The sequence below is a fragment of the Melospiza melodia genome, chromosome 6, assembly GCF_035770615.1.
Source record: "Melospiza melodia melodia isolate bMelMel2 chromosome 6, bMelMel2.pri, whole genome shotgun sequence".
NCBI lineage: Eukaryota > Metazoa > Chordata > Aves > Passeriformes > Passerellidae > Melospiza > Melospiza melodia.
Genome location: NC_086199.1, coordinates 52404566 through 52423217, shown reverse-complemented (window position 1 = coordinate 52423217; position 18652 = coordinate 52404566). Strand labels below are relative to the sequence as shown.

At 39.0% G+C, this 18652-nt stretch overlaps 1 protein-coding gene across 7 annotated transcripts in view; it reads left to right on the top strand.

Annotated features, from left to right (window-relative positions):
• Positions 1–18652, top strand: part of NELL1 (neural EGFL like 1) — a 275787-nt gene that overhangs the window by 123265 nt on the left and 133870 nt on the right. For 6 of the 7 annotated variants that reach the window (XM_063158166.1, XM_063158163.1, XM_063158165.1 and 3 more), the window contains one exon: positions 14215–14340. The exons of the other annotated variant lie outside the window; for it this stretch is intronic. In XM_063158166.1, coding sequence (XP_063014236.1) covers positions 14215–14340 — 126 coding nt within the window. The remainder of the gene's footprint in view (positions 1–14214; positions 14341–18652) is intronic. 7 annotated transcript variants of the gene reach the window in all.

Here is an 18652-nt window from a genome sequence, read left to right as displayed (position 1 = left end):
TCTGACCCTTTTTTGAGATGCTCCCTTTGCTTTCCATCAAAGGACAGACATCCATCATAAGGAGGGAAATACAGGGAGCGGCTTCTCCCCTCACTCCTGTTTGCAGCAATCCTAGAAGTTCTGTTATTCCTCTTGTGGGTAAAGTGGAGGTTTTTGTGGTAATTGCCTTTCTGGAGGTGATTATTTGCCTGATGCTGTGGAGGAAAGCAAAATTCAGGATAGAGACGCGTGCACAGAGCACAGGTTGGTGGAACAGCGTGCCTTAATGTACTAAAGTAGGAAGTCTTAGTTACTTTTTTAAACACATTTTTGTCTGGGGTTTAAGCTTCATGTAGTACTCTGCAGCAACTGGGTGTGTTGGGGGACCGGGTCCCTCCAGTGCCTGCTAGCTCTCTTCTGCACTTGGCAGCTACAAATTCATATTTCCTGTTTTATGCTGGTGTAGGCATTGATTTGCATTGACGAGAGATTTGTGTTCTCAGTACCTTTTTCATTTACAAAAATTAGAATTTGGTGCAGGAAAAATCTCAGAGACTCTTCAAAGTAGGGTCTTTATTATATAATCTCATGAATGCTGTGGAGTAGGTTTGCTTTGACAATTATCCCTTCATGTTTGTCGAAGTCCCCAGCAGTGGGAATGTGTTTTCATGGCACCCTGTCTGGCTTTACTCTGTGTGTACTCTGTGGGTGACCTCGTGCTGTGTGCCACAATGTGGTGAGGTTACATTGCTGTTAATAAAAACTCAACAATAGCTTGAAATACATGTGGAGGGAGGTGAAAGCACTGGAAACCATTGGGATGAGGAGTATTTTGCATTGATTTTGGTATTGACTTTCTATCCACAGCTTGTCTAGTTTTGCTGTCTTTATTTTTTTTTATCATTTATTTACAACTAATGTAGAATTACCAATGAAATCAGGCCAGAATTTGCTTCTTAATCAAGATGGTGAAAATGCATTAGATATCTATAGAAGTTTCCATCTTTGTATTGATAATGGGATCTCACATGGTTTTCATAATGGTTCTCTGCAGAGACAAAATACATGAAGGTTTCATCAACAGCAATTTAGGACTTACTATTTTGCTATTAAATAAAGTTTAATCTAGCATAAAAATTTGAGTCAGAACACAGCAATTGGAATCAGTAATGCTCATTCAACACTCCTTTTCTTTCTCTTCATTCAGGGTGAGTTCTTTGTTGATTCACCTTCCTCTGCAGTGTACAAATAAGTACACACACACACAGGCTATTCAGTAGGTTGGTTCAAAGCCCATTTCTGGGCTTTCAACAATTCATTATTCATTTCTGGGCTTTCTGCTAACCTTCACTGGGATTACTTTAACCTATGTTAAAATATGCCTTTGGCACTGCCCTGCTGTGCAGTCCTGTATTTCACAGAGAATTTTACTGGGTTTTGGAGGAACTTTTGGTAAAAGCCAGCCATGGCCATACTGGAATTGAGTCTTATTGCTGATAACATTCTCTGAAATTTATGTAATGATGCTGGCAATAAAATAGTAATTCACTATTCCAATTAGCAACATAATGCTGCCTCTGTTCCCATCCTCTACTCCCAAAGGTGTGCTGTGTCCTGCAGATTAAACCCTGCTTCTGAAGGCTCAGGAAGCTGTTTGCAGGAGGGCAGGTGCCCCTCCAAGGTGTCCATTACAGCATGGAGGGAGCTGCACATCCCTCACAGTGACTGGCTCTGCACCCCTCTGCTCCAGCCTTTCTTGGTGCTCTGACCACTTGCCTTGGTGGAACCCAAGGGAACCTGTGAGTGTATTCCTCAGCAGCTGACACTGAGAAAGGAAATCTATCTAAAACATGGATTGTAAAGCACCCTGTGATGATGGGCTATGTAGTAATTTAGATGCAGAGTTACTAAAAATGAAATATTAAGGACGTGAGTGTTCCAATTTCTTCTTTTTTTAACTGCAGCTAAGCCTGTGACAATGTTAGCAAAGGGGAAAGCATTAAATTACCAGTTCAATTTCATAGCCAAAAGCAAAGCAATTAAAATAAAATTCATCCTAAGTGTTGAGGCAGGACTTTAGGTTGCTGGTAAAGAATATTTTTATGATCAGCTGTTGGATTCCCCCCCACCCCCTCCTACTTGTTTCACCCCAGGTTATGCCTAAGGAATGCAGTACTGTTGCAGTCTCCAGACCAGAAATGCCTCCTTTAGTAACCAGTGCTATAAATCACACCTGATTATCATATTTGCTGATGAGAGATCCATCTTGCACTTTTCACTTATGTCAATTAGGATTGTGTTTATAAGGGAAAAATATTTATAATATCTAAAATTAGGTGGTTTTATTCTGCTGATGTTTCATTGTTTATTTTTACATTATAGATGAAATTAAATTTAAAAAGGCACAGACAATAACACTAGATTGCATAGCAAGGATGTGGAACACTGAAATGTGTTTAGCATGGCTCTGAGGGATCCTGGAAAAGAACTGTTTTGCAATGATCCATAATTTCCTTATCTGAATATGATATTAGTCTCTATCCTCTGTGGAACCTGATGAACAGGGAGTAATCTGGAGCCATGAAAATAAACCAGTAAATCCTCTATCATGTGGAAGCACCTGGTTAGAATGATGTGGCAGTGAGGAGGCAGTGCTGCCAGCTCAGCAGTGGTGATGATGACTCTGCCACTTCAGTGCTTCCTCATGGATTTTTTAGCAGAGCTGGATAGGGGAACAAGATGTGATGGAAACAGCTGAATAATGAATTGCTGAAAAGATGTTAAGAGAATGGTTAGGAAAATGAAGGCCATAAATAGAGAAGATAGGGCACAGTTGGTGCTTGGCAGCGTGGGACAATATTGTTCTGCACAAATAGTCCTTGAGTGAAAAAATTACTTCAGTGCAAAATTGTGGAGTATTAATTTGAAATGATTTTTGCTACTAACATATTATCTGTCTCATTTATTATAACAGTATATACCTAAAGCCATTATAAAATACTAGACTAGTAGTTGTCCAGGGGCTTTTTCAAGCATGATAAAGACACCACCCCAAAAAAGCTCCATGCAGTTTTCATAAGCATTTAATTTTTCAGAGAGCTACAGCATCCTTCAAAATGCCACAATAAAATGTTGCTGTGGGCACAGGGATTCTAGATCAATTACATGGGCAGCCTTCTCCAATTTATCATTTGAAGATAGCATCTGTGTGGATTTGAAGGAGTAAGCCAGTCAATATGGCAGGATGTATATAGAAGGAGAAAAACTGGGTAAGAGTATTGGGCAAAAAATAGAGAGTGAAAGAAAAATGGTTGATGGTGGCATAAGATACATGCTGATGGAATGAGATATTTAGGATAATCACTCTCAGTATAATGGAATGAAGAAAGAATTGCTCATTTTGAAATAATAATCCATTGTTCAACCCCAGCCATTAGTAAAATAAGATGGAGGGGGTTGAAAAGGTAAGTTATGAGCTGAATGAAAATGGATAGAGTTATTCCAATGTATTGTACTGCTTGGCTAATACAGGTAAATGGAAGATTAGAAAAAAAACAGACCCTCATCTCTTCCCTTCCACCCTCCCTCTGTGTAAGCATCCACTGGTATCTCTCAGAGTGTTTGGAAAGATTAAAAAATAACACTAAATAAGGAGGTGAATCTGTTACAGGAATCTTGCATGCCTTTTTGGATAGCAGAATTTATTTCATCAGTGCTTGCTGAGATCCAGGAGTTTCCTTCAAAAGTGAAATCAAAGCTAAAGCAAGCCTGGCTTTGGGAGTACATTTATGTAGTAAAGAAGGAGCAGTCATTCTAGGGAACAGAGCTATTTTCCTGAGAAGGAGGTGATTATTTTGCTTTGTTTTCTAATGGGCAGTAATATATTTGTGAGCAGTAGCAGCATAACCTTTTATTTGCAGTAGACTTATGTAATGGTGACTCTTACAGCTAAGCATGCAGTAGTTGGGTTTAGAATGAATTTTTGTGCATTAAGAGCCTTTGAAGAAGAAAAATGGGTGAAAGAGTGGTACTAAGGGAGAGTACTACTGAGGGAGGGTAGTCCAGTTAGATTGATTACATATAACTCTTCCCACCTCTTTCCCTGGGGTAATTTGGTGAGGTTTCTGTCCTGGGTTCTAGCCAGGGGAAAGCAGTTAGGTCCCTCTGTGTCCCAGGGAAGCAAATTGTGAGCACCACTTCTGTAAGGGAAGGGGCTTCCCACATATTGACATATTTGCTGGTCTGCATGGGTTTGTGAGGGAACAGGCTCAGATCAGAGCCTGCCATTGGTCCAGGTTTCAGCAGGGGGGTGGTGGGGAAATGTCCAAATCCTGATTGCAAACCCCAAAACTTGTCCCTGATTACAAACCCCAAAGCTTGCAGCTGATGGCAAATCCTGATAGCAAACCCCAAAGCTTGCAGCTGATGGCAAATCCTGATAGCAAACCCCAAAGCCTGCAGCTGCCCAGAGATGTGCTGTGCTGGCAGAGGGTGACAGGATAGCTCACCATTTACTGTTTGCCTTACCAAACCATGTTGGGGGGAAAGGATTTGTGTGATAAGCCTTTTTTCCCCCACTATCTTCTCCTCAGCTGCTGGGAGATTCCCAAAACATCTCCTGCTTTCTAGAAAAGATATACACCATACCTGAGGCAGGACAGGGAAAGCCAGTGGTTTCTGATGTTTTCTGTGCTGTTTAATTTCTGTTGCACTGCCAAATGTGATTATTATGGTGAATTTAAGCAATATTTTCTTTATTGGCTACATGTCACAATGCCTATGCAAGCATTTATTATACCTACAAGGATGACGCTTAGGAACACCAACATTTTGTTTATCACATCTGTAGAAATGTTTATTTATTCCTAAACTAGCACTTGCAGAGTAGCCTTAAGAAAACTTCTCTTCTAAAAAAGATAACATGTCCAAGTATGATTATTTACTAACTTTGGAAAAGTATGGCTGATGGATGAAAGCATTTACAATGTGAAATATTGAACACAACATCTTTCATAAAAATAATAAAAAGAACAGCAATTTTCGAGCTGTTTTAAGATAAAATATGTATTAAAAAAACCCTAACATCATTATGATACTTACAGCTACATGGGTTTATTTCTCATTCAATATTTTTATGAGAGAAGCTTTCAAAATGCATTCTATTTGAATGGCATTCTTTTTCTGAGCTTCTCTCTTACCTTTCACTGAATTTAGCTGTCCCCTGCTGCAGAGTGCTTGGCAGTATTGCCAGGACCATGGCTCTGACTGTGGGGAGAGAGAGCCCAGATCTCTGCAGGTCTAGGGTGTAGTGCAGTTCTTGGAGATACAGCCACAGCTGTATTTCATGTGACCCCTGAAATCTCTACAAAGAGCAAACAGCTTCTCCTGCAAAGTTCTGACTCCCACTAGCTCCTGTAGGGCCAGCCCCAGTGGGATTATAGGGGATTACCTCCACTTTAGTTCAAGTGGTCTGGTTGTAGTGAGCAGCAGAAGTTGCAAAGGGTCACAGAATGGTTTGGGATGGAAGGGGCCTCACAGAGCACCTATTTCCAGCTGCCCTGCCATGGCAGTGTCGCAGACATCCTTTCATGAAAGTCCTTTCCTTAGGATTTTTCCTCCTGAGAAGCTGAGAGCCCTCAGGAACACAATGTGAGCAATGGTTATCTGCTGCTGTGGAATGCAACAGGTGCATCTGTGATTGGGCTCATGTGGTTGTTTCTAATTCATGGCCAATCACAGTCAGCTGGCTTGGACTCTGTCCAAGCCACAAACCTTTGCTATTCATTCCTTTCTATTCTTAACTTAGCTAGCTTTCTGAGATAAACCTTTTCTTCTATTTTTTTAGTATAGTTTTAATGTAATATATATAATAAAATAATAAATCAAGCCTTCTGAACATGGAGTCAGATCCTCATCTCTTCCCTCTTCCTAAGATCCCTGTGAACATGGTCACAGGAAAGGACACCTTCCACTAGAGCACCTCCAGGGATGGGGCACCACGACTCCTCTGGGTGTGCTGCTCTTGCCTCACCACCCTCACATGGAAGAATTTCTTCCCAATGTCCAATCTAAGCCTACCCTGTCAGTTTGAAGGCTCAGAATAAAGCAGTTTCTCAGTATTTTTCCCAGGCTACATGTCATTACATCTTGCTCTTTTCAGAGCACTTAATGCAGTTTGAGAGGCAGCAGTCATCATTGTCTTTTTTTTTTCTTTCTGAAGGACACGAGGTCGTTTCCCTGAAATACAAAATTCTTACTTCAAGTAGCTGCTGGTATTCCTGAGTATGTTCGAACACCTGGGGGTGTCAAAGAGCATGTCTGCCATAATGTCCATGAGAGGATGCAATGAGTGTTCCTCAGAATCCAAGAATCCCTCCCAGCAGTGTCCTCAGAGGCATCACTGATCTGCCTTGATGGAGTGCAAGGGGCCAGGGAGCAGCTGGAGAGCAGGGAAGGAAGGTGGCACTGCCTTGGGTAAAAGTCCTGAGTGCTGCTGGCCAGGCAGACCCCAAAATGAGAAATGGCTTGCTTGGTCTCTCATGGGCCACTGAGGGGAAGAGCAAATCCAGCAGTGTCTTTAAAGAAAAATCCTTACACCCACTCAGGCACACTTCTTAGTAGCCTGTTCAGCTGCTGTGCATTCTAAACAGAAATATCAGTGTAGTTTCAAAGAGTAATTAGAAGGAAAAAATGAAAAGGCTTGAGTAATCCCGGATAAAGCAATCTTTTTAAACTTCACTTAGTTCTAAACATCACAGCAGCTGCTACAGCAGAACAAGCAGAATTTTGACTTGTTTTTCCTAGTTGCTTTGGCATGTTGGAGCGAATGACTGAGCTGCTGCTGTTAGCCAAAACCTGTTTCCCCAAATGTTTCATTCTGCTTTCTGTGATTATTTTTAATCTGCATTCTCTTAAGATGTGTTATCATATGTGAATTCTGGCTGCCTATTTTTTAAAATAACTTATTTGCAACTGTCAGAGATACCTTATGAATAAATTATCAACCATCCCTAAGAGCTATAGCTGCAAACATTTTAAAGAAAGTATTAAGTCTGTGAACATTTTCTATTAATGTATTTATCAAATGAATGCACTTAGGGTTAAGAAAACAGTTTCTTTATGTTAAAAACAACTCCACATTACTGATCTTTTCTTTGACATTAGCACATCAATGGCAGCTTTTGAACTGATTGAAATGATCTTTTAGGAGAGCTTCAATTTAAATAAACTGGTTTTATCCTAAGAGATCTCAAGGTTCTTTGGGACCATGCCACCAAACCAGTGCACATAATTTTCCAGTGTAATGATGGAAAGCACAAAGGAGAGTGGAACTGCAAATTTTTAGTTTTCCTTAGAGAGGGGCAGAATTTAGTAGTGTAATAAAAGGAAAAAACTAGTTGCTGAGAGGGACACTGGCTTGTCTGAACAGCAAGGTTTTTAAAGGGCTGAGTGCTGCCCTTCAAGATAGGATTGTGTTGTTTTGAGGAATGATGACTATAAATGGAATTCTCTGATTCCAGAGAGTCAGGGAATTGGTCAGATCACTGCAGATTCAGGTTATGCAAATCAATTTTTTTTTAAATTTTCATTTTTTCAGCAAAGAAATCATAACCTCAAGTAAAGAGGCTGATGAATTGTGTATTATTGTAAGCAATAACAAGGATGGAGTAGGGATTGTGTTGTACCTAGGCAATATTTTGACATCTAAGGCTTCCCTTGGACAGATTTTAGGAAACACCCATGTTCCTGGGCTGTTCACTACTGTAGCTGAGACACAGGTAGCAAAATGTTGTGATCTCTTCTTGAGAATAATCAATTGCTTCCTTGAGTGTGGATGGTGAAAGTATTTAAGCTTAATACTGTTGAAATAAAAACCAGAAACCTTTCCTGAGTTTTTTTTTTGTCCTTCTTTTTTGGGGGAATGCTTTTTTTGGCACTGGTCTGCACTGGAAAGTGTGACTGCTCAAGTGTGATTTGCACATGAATGTGTGCTTTAAAATATTTATTTTTTTAGTTGTTTAACCTGATAGTTGTACAGTTTCCATCCCTAGAACAGCAGTTAAATAGACAGAAAGCAGATTTGGAATATTGATACTCTTGCACTGATCATAAAGTGGGTACATCAATGGAAAGCACTTTTCTGCTGTGTGCAGAGGAAGAGGCTGCACCCTTTTAATGATGCTCTAAAAGTCAAAGTGATAATGCTTCCTGATATTATTATATTGATAGTTATTCTATTGCCTTTGGATTCCCAGGTGAGGCTGCACCAGCCCTAATTTATGAATGCATTTTTCACTAGTTAGTTCCTTAATGACATTAGGCTAATATTTCTCAGCCTTGTTGAAAGGGACATTTTTCTTTGGCTCATCTGCTCTTCTCTTGGGCTCTTGGCCTGCCTCTGAATGGGCAGCAGCTCCATCCCCAAGCAGAGTTGTACTGCTGCCCTGCCTTGGAGGAGATGGATTGCTACCAGGGAAGCTGCTAAACAGTTGTTGGTAAAAGGTTTAAAGCTAGCCTAAACATTTGCTGCCAGTAATGAGTCTCTTCTTGCACTGGGGGAGGCTGAGCTGCTGCCAGCCCATGGGCAACTGCTGTGTCTGCTGCTTTATGGCTCCCTGAGGGGTCTGGGGCACAATTTGGGAAACCAAGTCTGTGCTAAAGATAAAAACCAGGTGTGGGGTATGTTAGATGCATGGGATGTGTGAGAAAGGAGACAGGCAGAGGCAGGATGAAAAGGGAAAATAGAAAGGGAAGTGGAGCTGAAGTCAAGTGAGTTTGACAGTGGAAAGGAGATGAGAGCAGGGAGGGCAGGATCAGGGAGAATCTGGAGAGCAAGCAGGTATAATGACCAAGGAGCAGCTTAGTGCAGTGAAAATGGCATGTGTCCATTTTAGCATAAGCACAGGGTGGCTGAAATTTTAGGACCTGTCTCGTGCTCCAGTACTGCTGTGCTCTGCTGTTTTGGACACTTCATTGATATGATTCCATCAGCTTGTGAACATACTTTAAGGTTTGACATTACTTAAATAGTAACACTGTTTGGTTTCACATTTTTAAAAACTCTGATTATATAGACCAGGTCTAATACTATTCAAGTCAACTCATAGTGCTGGCTGGAATCAAAAGAGGGGAGGGGAATCCTCCCCCACATTAATAATCATGAATTAGACATCAGAGCTTTCTGCAAAGCTGGGTTTTTTTTTTCCCTGTTTTTGATTTTCTGCCTTTGCTTCCCTACAGAGTTCCCAAAAATTCTAATTTTGTTTGGTATAGTCCCCAACTGTAAAGTGAGTAACTGGGAGATAGCTGCAAATAGAATAATTGATTATGATAAAAAACATAATCTGTTGCCGCTCTAGAACACTTCATAGTTTGTTTCATTTTGTTTTGATTTATATGTTACTGTCTTTCAGTAGTTAAACTGAAAAGGAAGCCCCAGACAACAGGTGAAGACAATACTGGTGTGTAAAAGGATTATTGTTAAGTGCATGGAAAGAGTGGTGTACAATTCCAGAGGCAGACAGTGCTTTGTTTCAAAATTGTTCCCTATGGTTATTACAGGACTAACAGTTTAAAAAACAATAATTCCATTTCACCTTGGGCTGAATGGACAAAACTCCCATTGCCGTCCATAGGTATTGGATGAAATTCTTTACAGCTGAAATTAGTTTGGTTTGATGTGACTTATTGGGGAGGACAAACAGTAAAGAGATGCTCTAGTTGAGATCTGGTGTCTTGTTGTCATATTTAAACATTACAGATATGTAGCAATAGGATTCTAAATCAAGCATAGGGAGAGTTAAGTGGTTTGGACAGTTAGTGAAGTACATTTGCAGATGAGAAAACCTTTTTGCTTGGTTTCCATGGTTGAACACCATTTGTATTGCCTTCCCCTCCCACCTGGTTTTGTTGGTTGGTACGAGGTGCTCACCTGTCAGGTGCTGAGCAGGCAGCTCCTCTGAGATACTGTCCTTGTGTTTTATATCCCAGTGTGCTCACAGCACTGCAGAGTGCCCTGGTACAACCAGTGACAGGCATTTTCATTTCTTATTGCCTCTGAGCTCACGTTCTCTGTTTATTGCAGCAGGGTCATGGAGATGGCTGATTAGCTACCGGGTGTGTAAGGAGAGCTCTGCACTGATGGTGAGCCCTGTTTCACTGGCTGCTGAGGAGACACTGAGCCCAGGGGTGTCCCAGCCCCTTGCCAGGCCAACCCAGACCTTGCTAAAAGCTGCAGCCCAAGTGTCTCTGTTGGTGCAGAGTGTGAGCTGTTGGAGGTGGAAGCTGCTGATATGAGCGTGATAATTATGCTGTGTCAAGTCTCATTTTAAAGACCATAAATATACCTTTTTAAAAGAAAAACAAACTACTTCACCAGCCTAGAGAGAAGCATAAATCATGTATTTTTGTCACCTCCAAAGACCACTAGAAGATGAGCTTTAATATTTCAAATGCGACAAGCAATCCATACACGTGAATCACAATTTGAGCTCCATTACAGCTGAGCTGATATATACCACTGTGTGCTTTATGGGTTTTACTCTAACAATATTAATAAAAACCCAAAGCTTTTTGTGATGAATTCCTAACCTTTTACAAGTATTTGTAGCACTTTGGTCCAGAGCAACAGATTTAGTGTTGCCCTACAGGCTTTAATAAGAAAATTCTGTTGGCAATTTTGACCTCTCAATATTGTTCTCTCTAAAGAAAATGCATGTATTAGTGAAAGGCTAATACTGCAAAGGTAAAAGAAAATCTGAAATGCTGAAAGGGTTTATGGAAAATGTAACCCCTAAAGATTGCAAAGACAGTTAAATAAATGAACAAAGTTTGAAGAGACAGATCTTTTTTGGTTTTTTTTTTTTACTTCTGCTTCCTTTGTTAGGCTCAGGCTTTTTCTTCCTGGGCTCTGGAACTTCTGCAGCGACCCAGTGCCAGATTTTCTCAATTCTTCTATTTATAGTCAAGTCATCACTTGAAGTCGTTAGTCTCCTTTTGAGATATTCTCTCATGGCAATATTTTCATAAAGGCAGTGAATTTTCTTTTTATCTCTGGGTATTCTCATATTTTTTGTTGCAGCAACCTGGGCTGTTTTTGCAATGAATCTAAGTTCAAATTCCTTCACCTTTGAGACTTTTAATCCTCTCACTTCCCCTTGGGGAATAAAGAGAAGTGTAGTGAGGGAGCAGGAGATGAAGGGTAGTGCATAAGGTTAATTTTCAGGTGAATTGGTTGCTGTTTTGACATTCTTGCTTTCTTTGCAGACCTCTTTTCATTCCTTTTCCTTTTATGCTGGAAAATTATTAGATATGCAAGAGCAAAACTCCTCAAAGCTATGCTCCAAAAGCCTATTAAAAATAGTCTGCAAGCAGATCAGTGTGAACACACGTCAACACCTGAGAGTTTCCCAAGTGGCTCACGCACTCAGTGGTGTGATAACAAGACATGTGGGAGGATTTTTCCTGGCTTTTATCTTTCCTGTGCTGATGCTCCTGACTTTTTAAAATTCATTTCATCAAGTGGCACTGCAACTGAAACAAGAGAAATGCAAGAATGAGATAGTTTAAGGTGTTTGCAGTGGTATACAAAGTATTTTGCCTCCAAGCCATCATTTCTAATTCATCCCAAGTTGGCAGCAGTCAGAAAGTGCTGCCAGCTGCCAGCTGTTTGCTGGCCAGGACGAAGAGATTTAGCTGGTAGCTCCTGCTGGACAGATGTCTGTAAGGCAGAAAGTGTGAGTGTAGCTGGCATGTGTTTCATTTGCAGAGCCTGGAAAATGGGGGTGCATCTCAACTGCAGCTGCCTCACTTTAGGAAGGTTAAACAAGATACCTGGTTTTAGGTAACCATGAGCTCAGCATGTGCAGAATTAAACTCCCCCACCCCATTCTGGGACCTAATGCTGATGTTTTGGTGCTGTTTCCAAAAGCACTGTGTGGAGGGAGAAGGGACACTGTAGATGGGGTGCAGAGGGGTGTGACAGGAGGCTGCACTGTGGGGTGACCACTCCACCAGCCAAGGGGGTTCTTCAGCTGTGCTGGCAATTGATGCCTTTCCAGAGTGTGAGCAATCAATAACAAAAGGAAAGGAATGGGAGGAAAAAAAGTCTCTGATTCATCTTTCTTTGTGCTGGACCTATGTAACACTAGAATTAATATTTTGAAAACCATGAATTACTTCATGTAAAATCTGTGCTGCTAAGCAGAAAATCCATCCTGCTGAGAAAAAAATAAAGACAATTCTTCAGTGTAATATCTGGTTTTGTCAAAAAGGAAGGGAAAAGATGTTACAGTTTACAATATGACAGAGCTTTGAGATATTTAAACAGGCACGCAAATGAGAGGTTTGAGTCACTGTTGTGAAAACAGTTTTGGATTTTGGATTTGCAGCAGCAATAGAGATTGCTTAAGCAGAAACATGAGGTCAAGATTTTGCTGCTCCTTAATAATGTTTTCTTTTGCTTTGACATGATGCAAACCATAAAATGGGCTTAGGAGACTGGTTTGGTCTCCTTGTGTGACGTGGGGAGGTGGCAGAGCCCTGGCCAGTACCTCCTGCAGCAGCTGCGTGTCCAGGGCATTGCCAGAGCCCTTGGGTGAGGCTGGAGGGGTGCAGAGCTCACTGCTCACCTGGGCCCCGGGATCTGCCCTGGCAAACCCTGCGTGGCACATCTGACCAGCCCTGCAGCTGGTACCACGCTGTGTGGAGTCACGGTGCCTTGAGGAGTCAGCATCTTCAGTAGTGCACACTCTGACAGGATTGCATGTGCTTGAAAACCGCGTCAGTTTTTGGTTTTTAACATTGCAAAAAAACCCCAAAATGTATGTGTTGCTTTTCCAGAATTAAAAAAGAGAAATAGTGTTTCATGAAGAACAGTGGGAAGGAACACATTGCTGTGATACAGGAGTTTTAAGGAATTTTCTTACTGAAATTTATTTATTTAATTATTAAATCTATTGTTTATAGATTTATCTGTATTTATAGATTTATAGATGTTATAATCTATATATTATATATATATTATCTATATAAGATAAAATTATATTATGTATATATTATCTTATGTATTATATATTATATTATCTATATATTAGATATATATTATATATTATAATATCTATATATTATATATATGTTACATCATCTATATATTAGATAAATTACATATAATATATTAGATATATATCTATATATATTAGATACATTATATATATATTAGATATATATATTTTTATTAATAATAGATTACCTATAGAATATCTATATTATTAGCTATATATTTATATATTTATAGCTTGTTTATAGATTTTATATAATCTATTTATTTATTAAGTCTATTTTAAGAAGTATTTTAACTGAATTTGCCTTGTTTATCAGTACTAGCATTTAAACAGATTGCCTTTGGCATTGGAAATGGAATTTATTTTCTGTAATGTCATGTTATTAGATATATATTATATGTAATTTTATTATATATAAATATTATATTATATATTCGATACTTTATATATATAATATATTAGATATATATCTCTATATATTAGACATTATCTATAATATATTAGATATATATTATTAATAATAATCTATTTATAGATCATCTATATGATTAGTGATATATTTATAGATTTTATATAATCTATTATTTATTCATTAAATCTATTTTTAGAAGTATTTTTTACTGAATTTGCCTTGTTTTTCAATACTATCATTTAAACATATTGCCTTTGGCATTGTAAATGGAATTTATTTTCTGTAATGTCACGTTATGAGATATATATGTCACTTTATTAGATGTATATTATATTATCTATATATTAGATGCATTACATATAATAGATATATATCTATATATATTAGATACATGATGTATATTAGGTACATTATATATATTAGAGACATTATATATATTAGATATATATTTTTAGTAATAATCTATTATCTATAGATTGTCTATATTATTATCGATATATTTATAGATTTATCTCTTATTTATAGATTTTACATAATCTATTTATTTATTTATTAAAACTATTTTAAGGAATATTTTTTACTAAATTTGCCTTGTTTTTCAGTACTAGCATTTAAACAAATGTGTTTAAATTTAAACAAATGTGTTTAAATTGCCAAAGGCAATGGCCTTTGGCGTTGTAAATGGTCTTTATTTTCTGTAATGCCACGTTATTCATTTTGCTGAGCCTGACTGCAGCTTCCCTGGGTGTTTGTGCCCTGCAGACATTGATGAGTGTGCTGCCAAGATGCACTACTGCCACGCCAACACAGTGTGTGTGAACCTGCCTGGCTCCTACCGCTGCGACTGCGTCGCGGGCTACGTGCGCGTGGACGACTTCTCCTGCACAGGTGAGCTTCAGCTGCAGCCCAGCGCTTCTCCTGGGGAACTCCCACCTTCTGTCCAGTCCCAAAGGCCACCCAGCAGCTGGCCCTTTGCCACGATGACATTTGGGCACGGGTAGGGTGGGTGAATGTGGTAGGAAGTGCCTTTCCCCTGTGTGGGCCCTTTGGGGTTAGCTTGGGAGGTGGCTGAAGAAGGCCACTGAAGGCTCTTGCAGCCAAGACACAGTCCCTGCCTGTCCCACGTCTGCCTCTGTGCAAGGGGTAGGGGCTGAGATCATATGTGCTGTGAGGAGAAAGAAAACTGTGGTATTTGAGGTCCCCAGGACAAAGGAGGAATTGAGAATCTGACTTCATGTTCTCAGAAGGCTGATATGATATGATATATTATATGACATGACATGATACGATATGACATGATAGGATAGAATGCTATACTAGAACGATACTAAAGAAAGAGAAGGATAAAGACAGAAGGCTAGACAAGAATAAATAATAAAAACTCGTGACTGACTGCTCAGAGTCCAACACAGCTGACGGTGATTGGCCATTAAGTAAAAACATGAAGCCAATCAAGCAACCACCTGTTGTTGAAACAGACCACATTCCAAAGCAGCAAACACAGGAGAAGCAATCAGGTAATTATTGTTTTCCTTTTTCTCTGAGGCTTCTCAGCTTCCCAGGAGAAGAAATCCTGGTGAAGGGATTTTTCAGAAAATATGACAGTGACATAAGACTTCATCAGCTGTGGTCTAAAACTGGTCAGTGGATTGAAACATGAGAAGTTACCCAGGAGGAGAAGCTTTCTGGACAGAGCTGAGACAAACATGCAACAAAAGGAAAACTGAAATGTGTAAAGTTCTTAAATCCAGTTATTGTTAGGTGATTTGGAAATTGTTGTTAATGCTGAGAATTAAAGTCTCAGGAACTATGACATGTTGTTTAGAAAAGACAGCAAGTGGATAGCATTAGACAATGAATCTAGTTGGTGCTTTTAAAGGTATCTGTCTGCAAAATGAGCTCCAAAAATTCCCAGTGGAAAGTAGGTAGGGCCTCATTTCCATTTAGGGGTTTTTAAGAGACCTTCTCTGGGAGTCTCAGAAAAATGTGAGAAGCTGCTGAACTGCTCATCCCAATATTTATTTGAATAACATCTTTCAATGACAACGCTCCAGAAAGTCTGATTTTGGGATTATTTTGATGGTACACCTGTCATGCAAAGGAGGAAAATATTAGGTAGGTTTATTGAAATGGATATAAATCAGCTTGACACGTGTTTAGAATGGTGTTGGGTGAGCTGTTCTCTGAAGTGGAAAGATAGCACAGGAATATTCAATATCAGAATGATTTTCAGCCTGGAATAACTACATTGTAATGCATGTTATCCTTAGGGAAGGTCATAGGAAATGTTGACTTTCGTGATGACAGCATGTCTTTTAGCTAATATTATATGCTTTATGAAACTGTAGGAAAGTCCTGCCCACCTCTTGAGAGATGCTGATACTAAACAGCTGTCGAGAAGCTGATTTTTATTTTGCCCAAAGAGTCATTATTTCTGTGTAATCTGTCTCTTTTCACTTTCTCTTGATCTTTTACAATGTGACATGACAGATTCAAACCTTAAATTCTGTGCTGTGTGAGGTATCAACCTTCACAGTGACAGGGAGACTGCTTTTGATAATCTGACTCATTCTTTTCCATCTATGCTCAACTAATTTCCTAATGTGCCTTTCTTTCCAGCAGGGCACTATCATTAGGCATGCAAAGGGTTGAGAAGGAAAGGTATTTGGGATGATACACCCAGAGAGTGTGAAATAGCAAGACAAGTTGCTTGACAGTAATGAGAGAACATTCACTTAAAGTGCATGCACACAAAGAATCCAGAGCAGTTAAAAGAACAGATAATGGAGAGAGAGAGACAACTATTTCTTGCAGGTTTATTGTCGTGCAAAAACCACTTCATTTTTGACGTGGTCGTTAAAAAGCACAGCAAGTGTGTTGCATAGATCAGGAGAAACTTGGTTCATTGCCTGTTGTATTTAGAAATAAGTGTTTGTTATAGTATTAAATAGAGTTAAGATAAATACTGTGCAATAGAAGCACTGATCCTGTCTTTGTATTTCTCATTATGCTTAAACAGACTTCTTGCAGTAATAGTAATGATTAAAAAAAAAGCAATAAAAAAACCAGGCAGCAAATACTTAAGTAATTTCCCCTTATACTGACAACAAATGTTTAGCAGGCACCATAGACTGTAGCTATTACTCAGGTCTTTAAAATTTTGTTACTCTTTGTTCAAACCGAATAGATGAGAAATCCTCTTGCTATTGAACCATGTATTTGAAGACAAATCTGAAAGCCTGAGATGGGTTGGTGTTTTGAATAAAATTGTGTGTGTATGGGGTAAGGCTCCAATGGGCTCAGGATAAAGATGAAGTTTTAGATGTAAGTGCTTGAGGCACATGCATGGCATTGCAGGTATTTTGTACACTGCTGAGCCTAAAGCAGAGCTTTTATACAGAGCAGGAGATCTCTTGTTTTGGGCAGCCTGAGTCTAGTTCATCAAGGTATAAAGGCATTTGCAGCTGAGCAGATCCTGAGTGTGGCTGATATGCTTGGTGGCTGATCCCCCAGCTCTCAAAGCTTTCAAAAGGTGGAGAGTATGGAAGGTGTAAATCTCTATGTGGATGGTGTAGATCAGAAAAAATTTTTAAGCTGAATGAAATGTTTCCATTTGATATTGAGGGGGTTTTATCTTTGTAAAAGGAAATGGAGTGATTGCTGAAATGCTATGTCAATTTGAATTGAGCAAAATGAAATTTGTTTGGATATTGCTGAATTTTATATATGCTGCTTCCAGTATTTTCTTTAGAACACTGGATCTTAGTGAAATTAAACTAATTTGTACAGGCTTGATGTTGCTGAAAGTTTTTTCCTGAAACAATTTTTGGATAGTAGTTTCCAACTGTGAAGTAGAAACTTCTGTGGTTATCAATAAGGAGCTGCTGTGCTGGAAGATGTGCTGATTGCACAGAAAATGCACTCATACAAACAGAGTGACTAAAACATTATTCTGGATGAAGTCTACCATGATATTAAACTCTCACCTATGACTGAAAATCAAGTGCTGACTATTTTCATAAATAATCAGTGTTCAGTCTCATGTAAGGAAAAGACCTGGGATGATGAGACAGATTAGTCAGCCTAGCAATAACTTCAGCCTGTGCTCACCAAGAAAGGAACATCAGTGGTTTTCTGCTTACCTGTTCCTAGGGCTTTGTGCACTGAATGTTAATTAACTTGTTGATGGTTTTATTAAGAAGAGCTACCCTGGAATAGGAACCTGCTTTTCAGTCTCTTCCTGTGGCACTGACAGGTTGTTTATCTGTTCTCTAGTAAATCACAGTCTTGTCCATTCTGAAACTGGCAGGAAGATTTGCTGCTCCAGATGTTCTCATTTGCTGGAATCTACTGATTTAAAGCATTTGATTGATTCTCACATGTTTTTACCCTGGTTGCTTGCTGAAAAATAAGTTCTCTTGGGTTGCTTTCCTATAACACAGCAGTTTGGGAGTTTGCTTCAGAAGTGCATTATTTCATTTTGTGCTTTTAAAATCCTTACAAATTACACAATGAGAATATAACACTTTTATTTTTGATGGGCTTCATCTGTTCTCTGGTGTCATGTTAAAAATTCATGCATATGATTTTCTGTTGTTTGAAACTGGAATACATAGTTCCTAAATCTCACTGCCATTCAATCAAGTATGCTAATGCTTTTTCATCTTAATAAGCTATAAGTTACCTGTAATGACCACATACATCATGCTGCTTGCTAGGAAGAGAAAACAGTGTGGGTAGGTTTCATCTCTCTTTGCAAAAGGTTGGCATTTTCTATGAAGACAAAGATCACAGAAAAGATTCCTGGCCTTTAACAGCTACGGTAGCTATTAAAAAAATAATTACTCATTTTGCAATTTTCTCCTTGTGTCTGCATGGAACACCAAAAGCTGTCTCAAATCCTGCAGTCATTAAGAGTGAGTTTCATTTTATGTGGTCACTACTGAGCTTGAACACTGTACTTTGTTTGATTTGGGATTTTCTTGTTTGCTTGTGTTTGTTTTTTGTTTGTCTTTTTTTTTTTTTTTTTTAATTTACTATGATTATGTAATTAAGCTTGAAGACCTTTTCAAATGGAGTGCCAGGAGGTTTTTCATTCTCTATTTCCATGTGTTACTCATGGCCATTCTTCTAACTGAAGAAGCCTCCTTTGGACTTGAGAATGTCTCAGCCCATTTTGTCCAGGTTTTGTCTTTTCCAG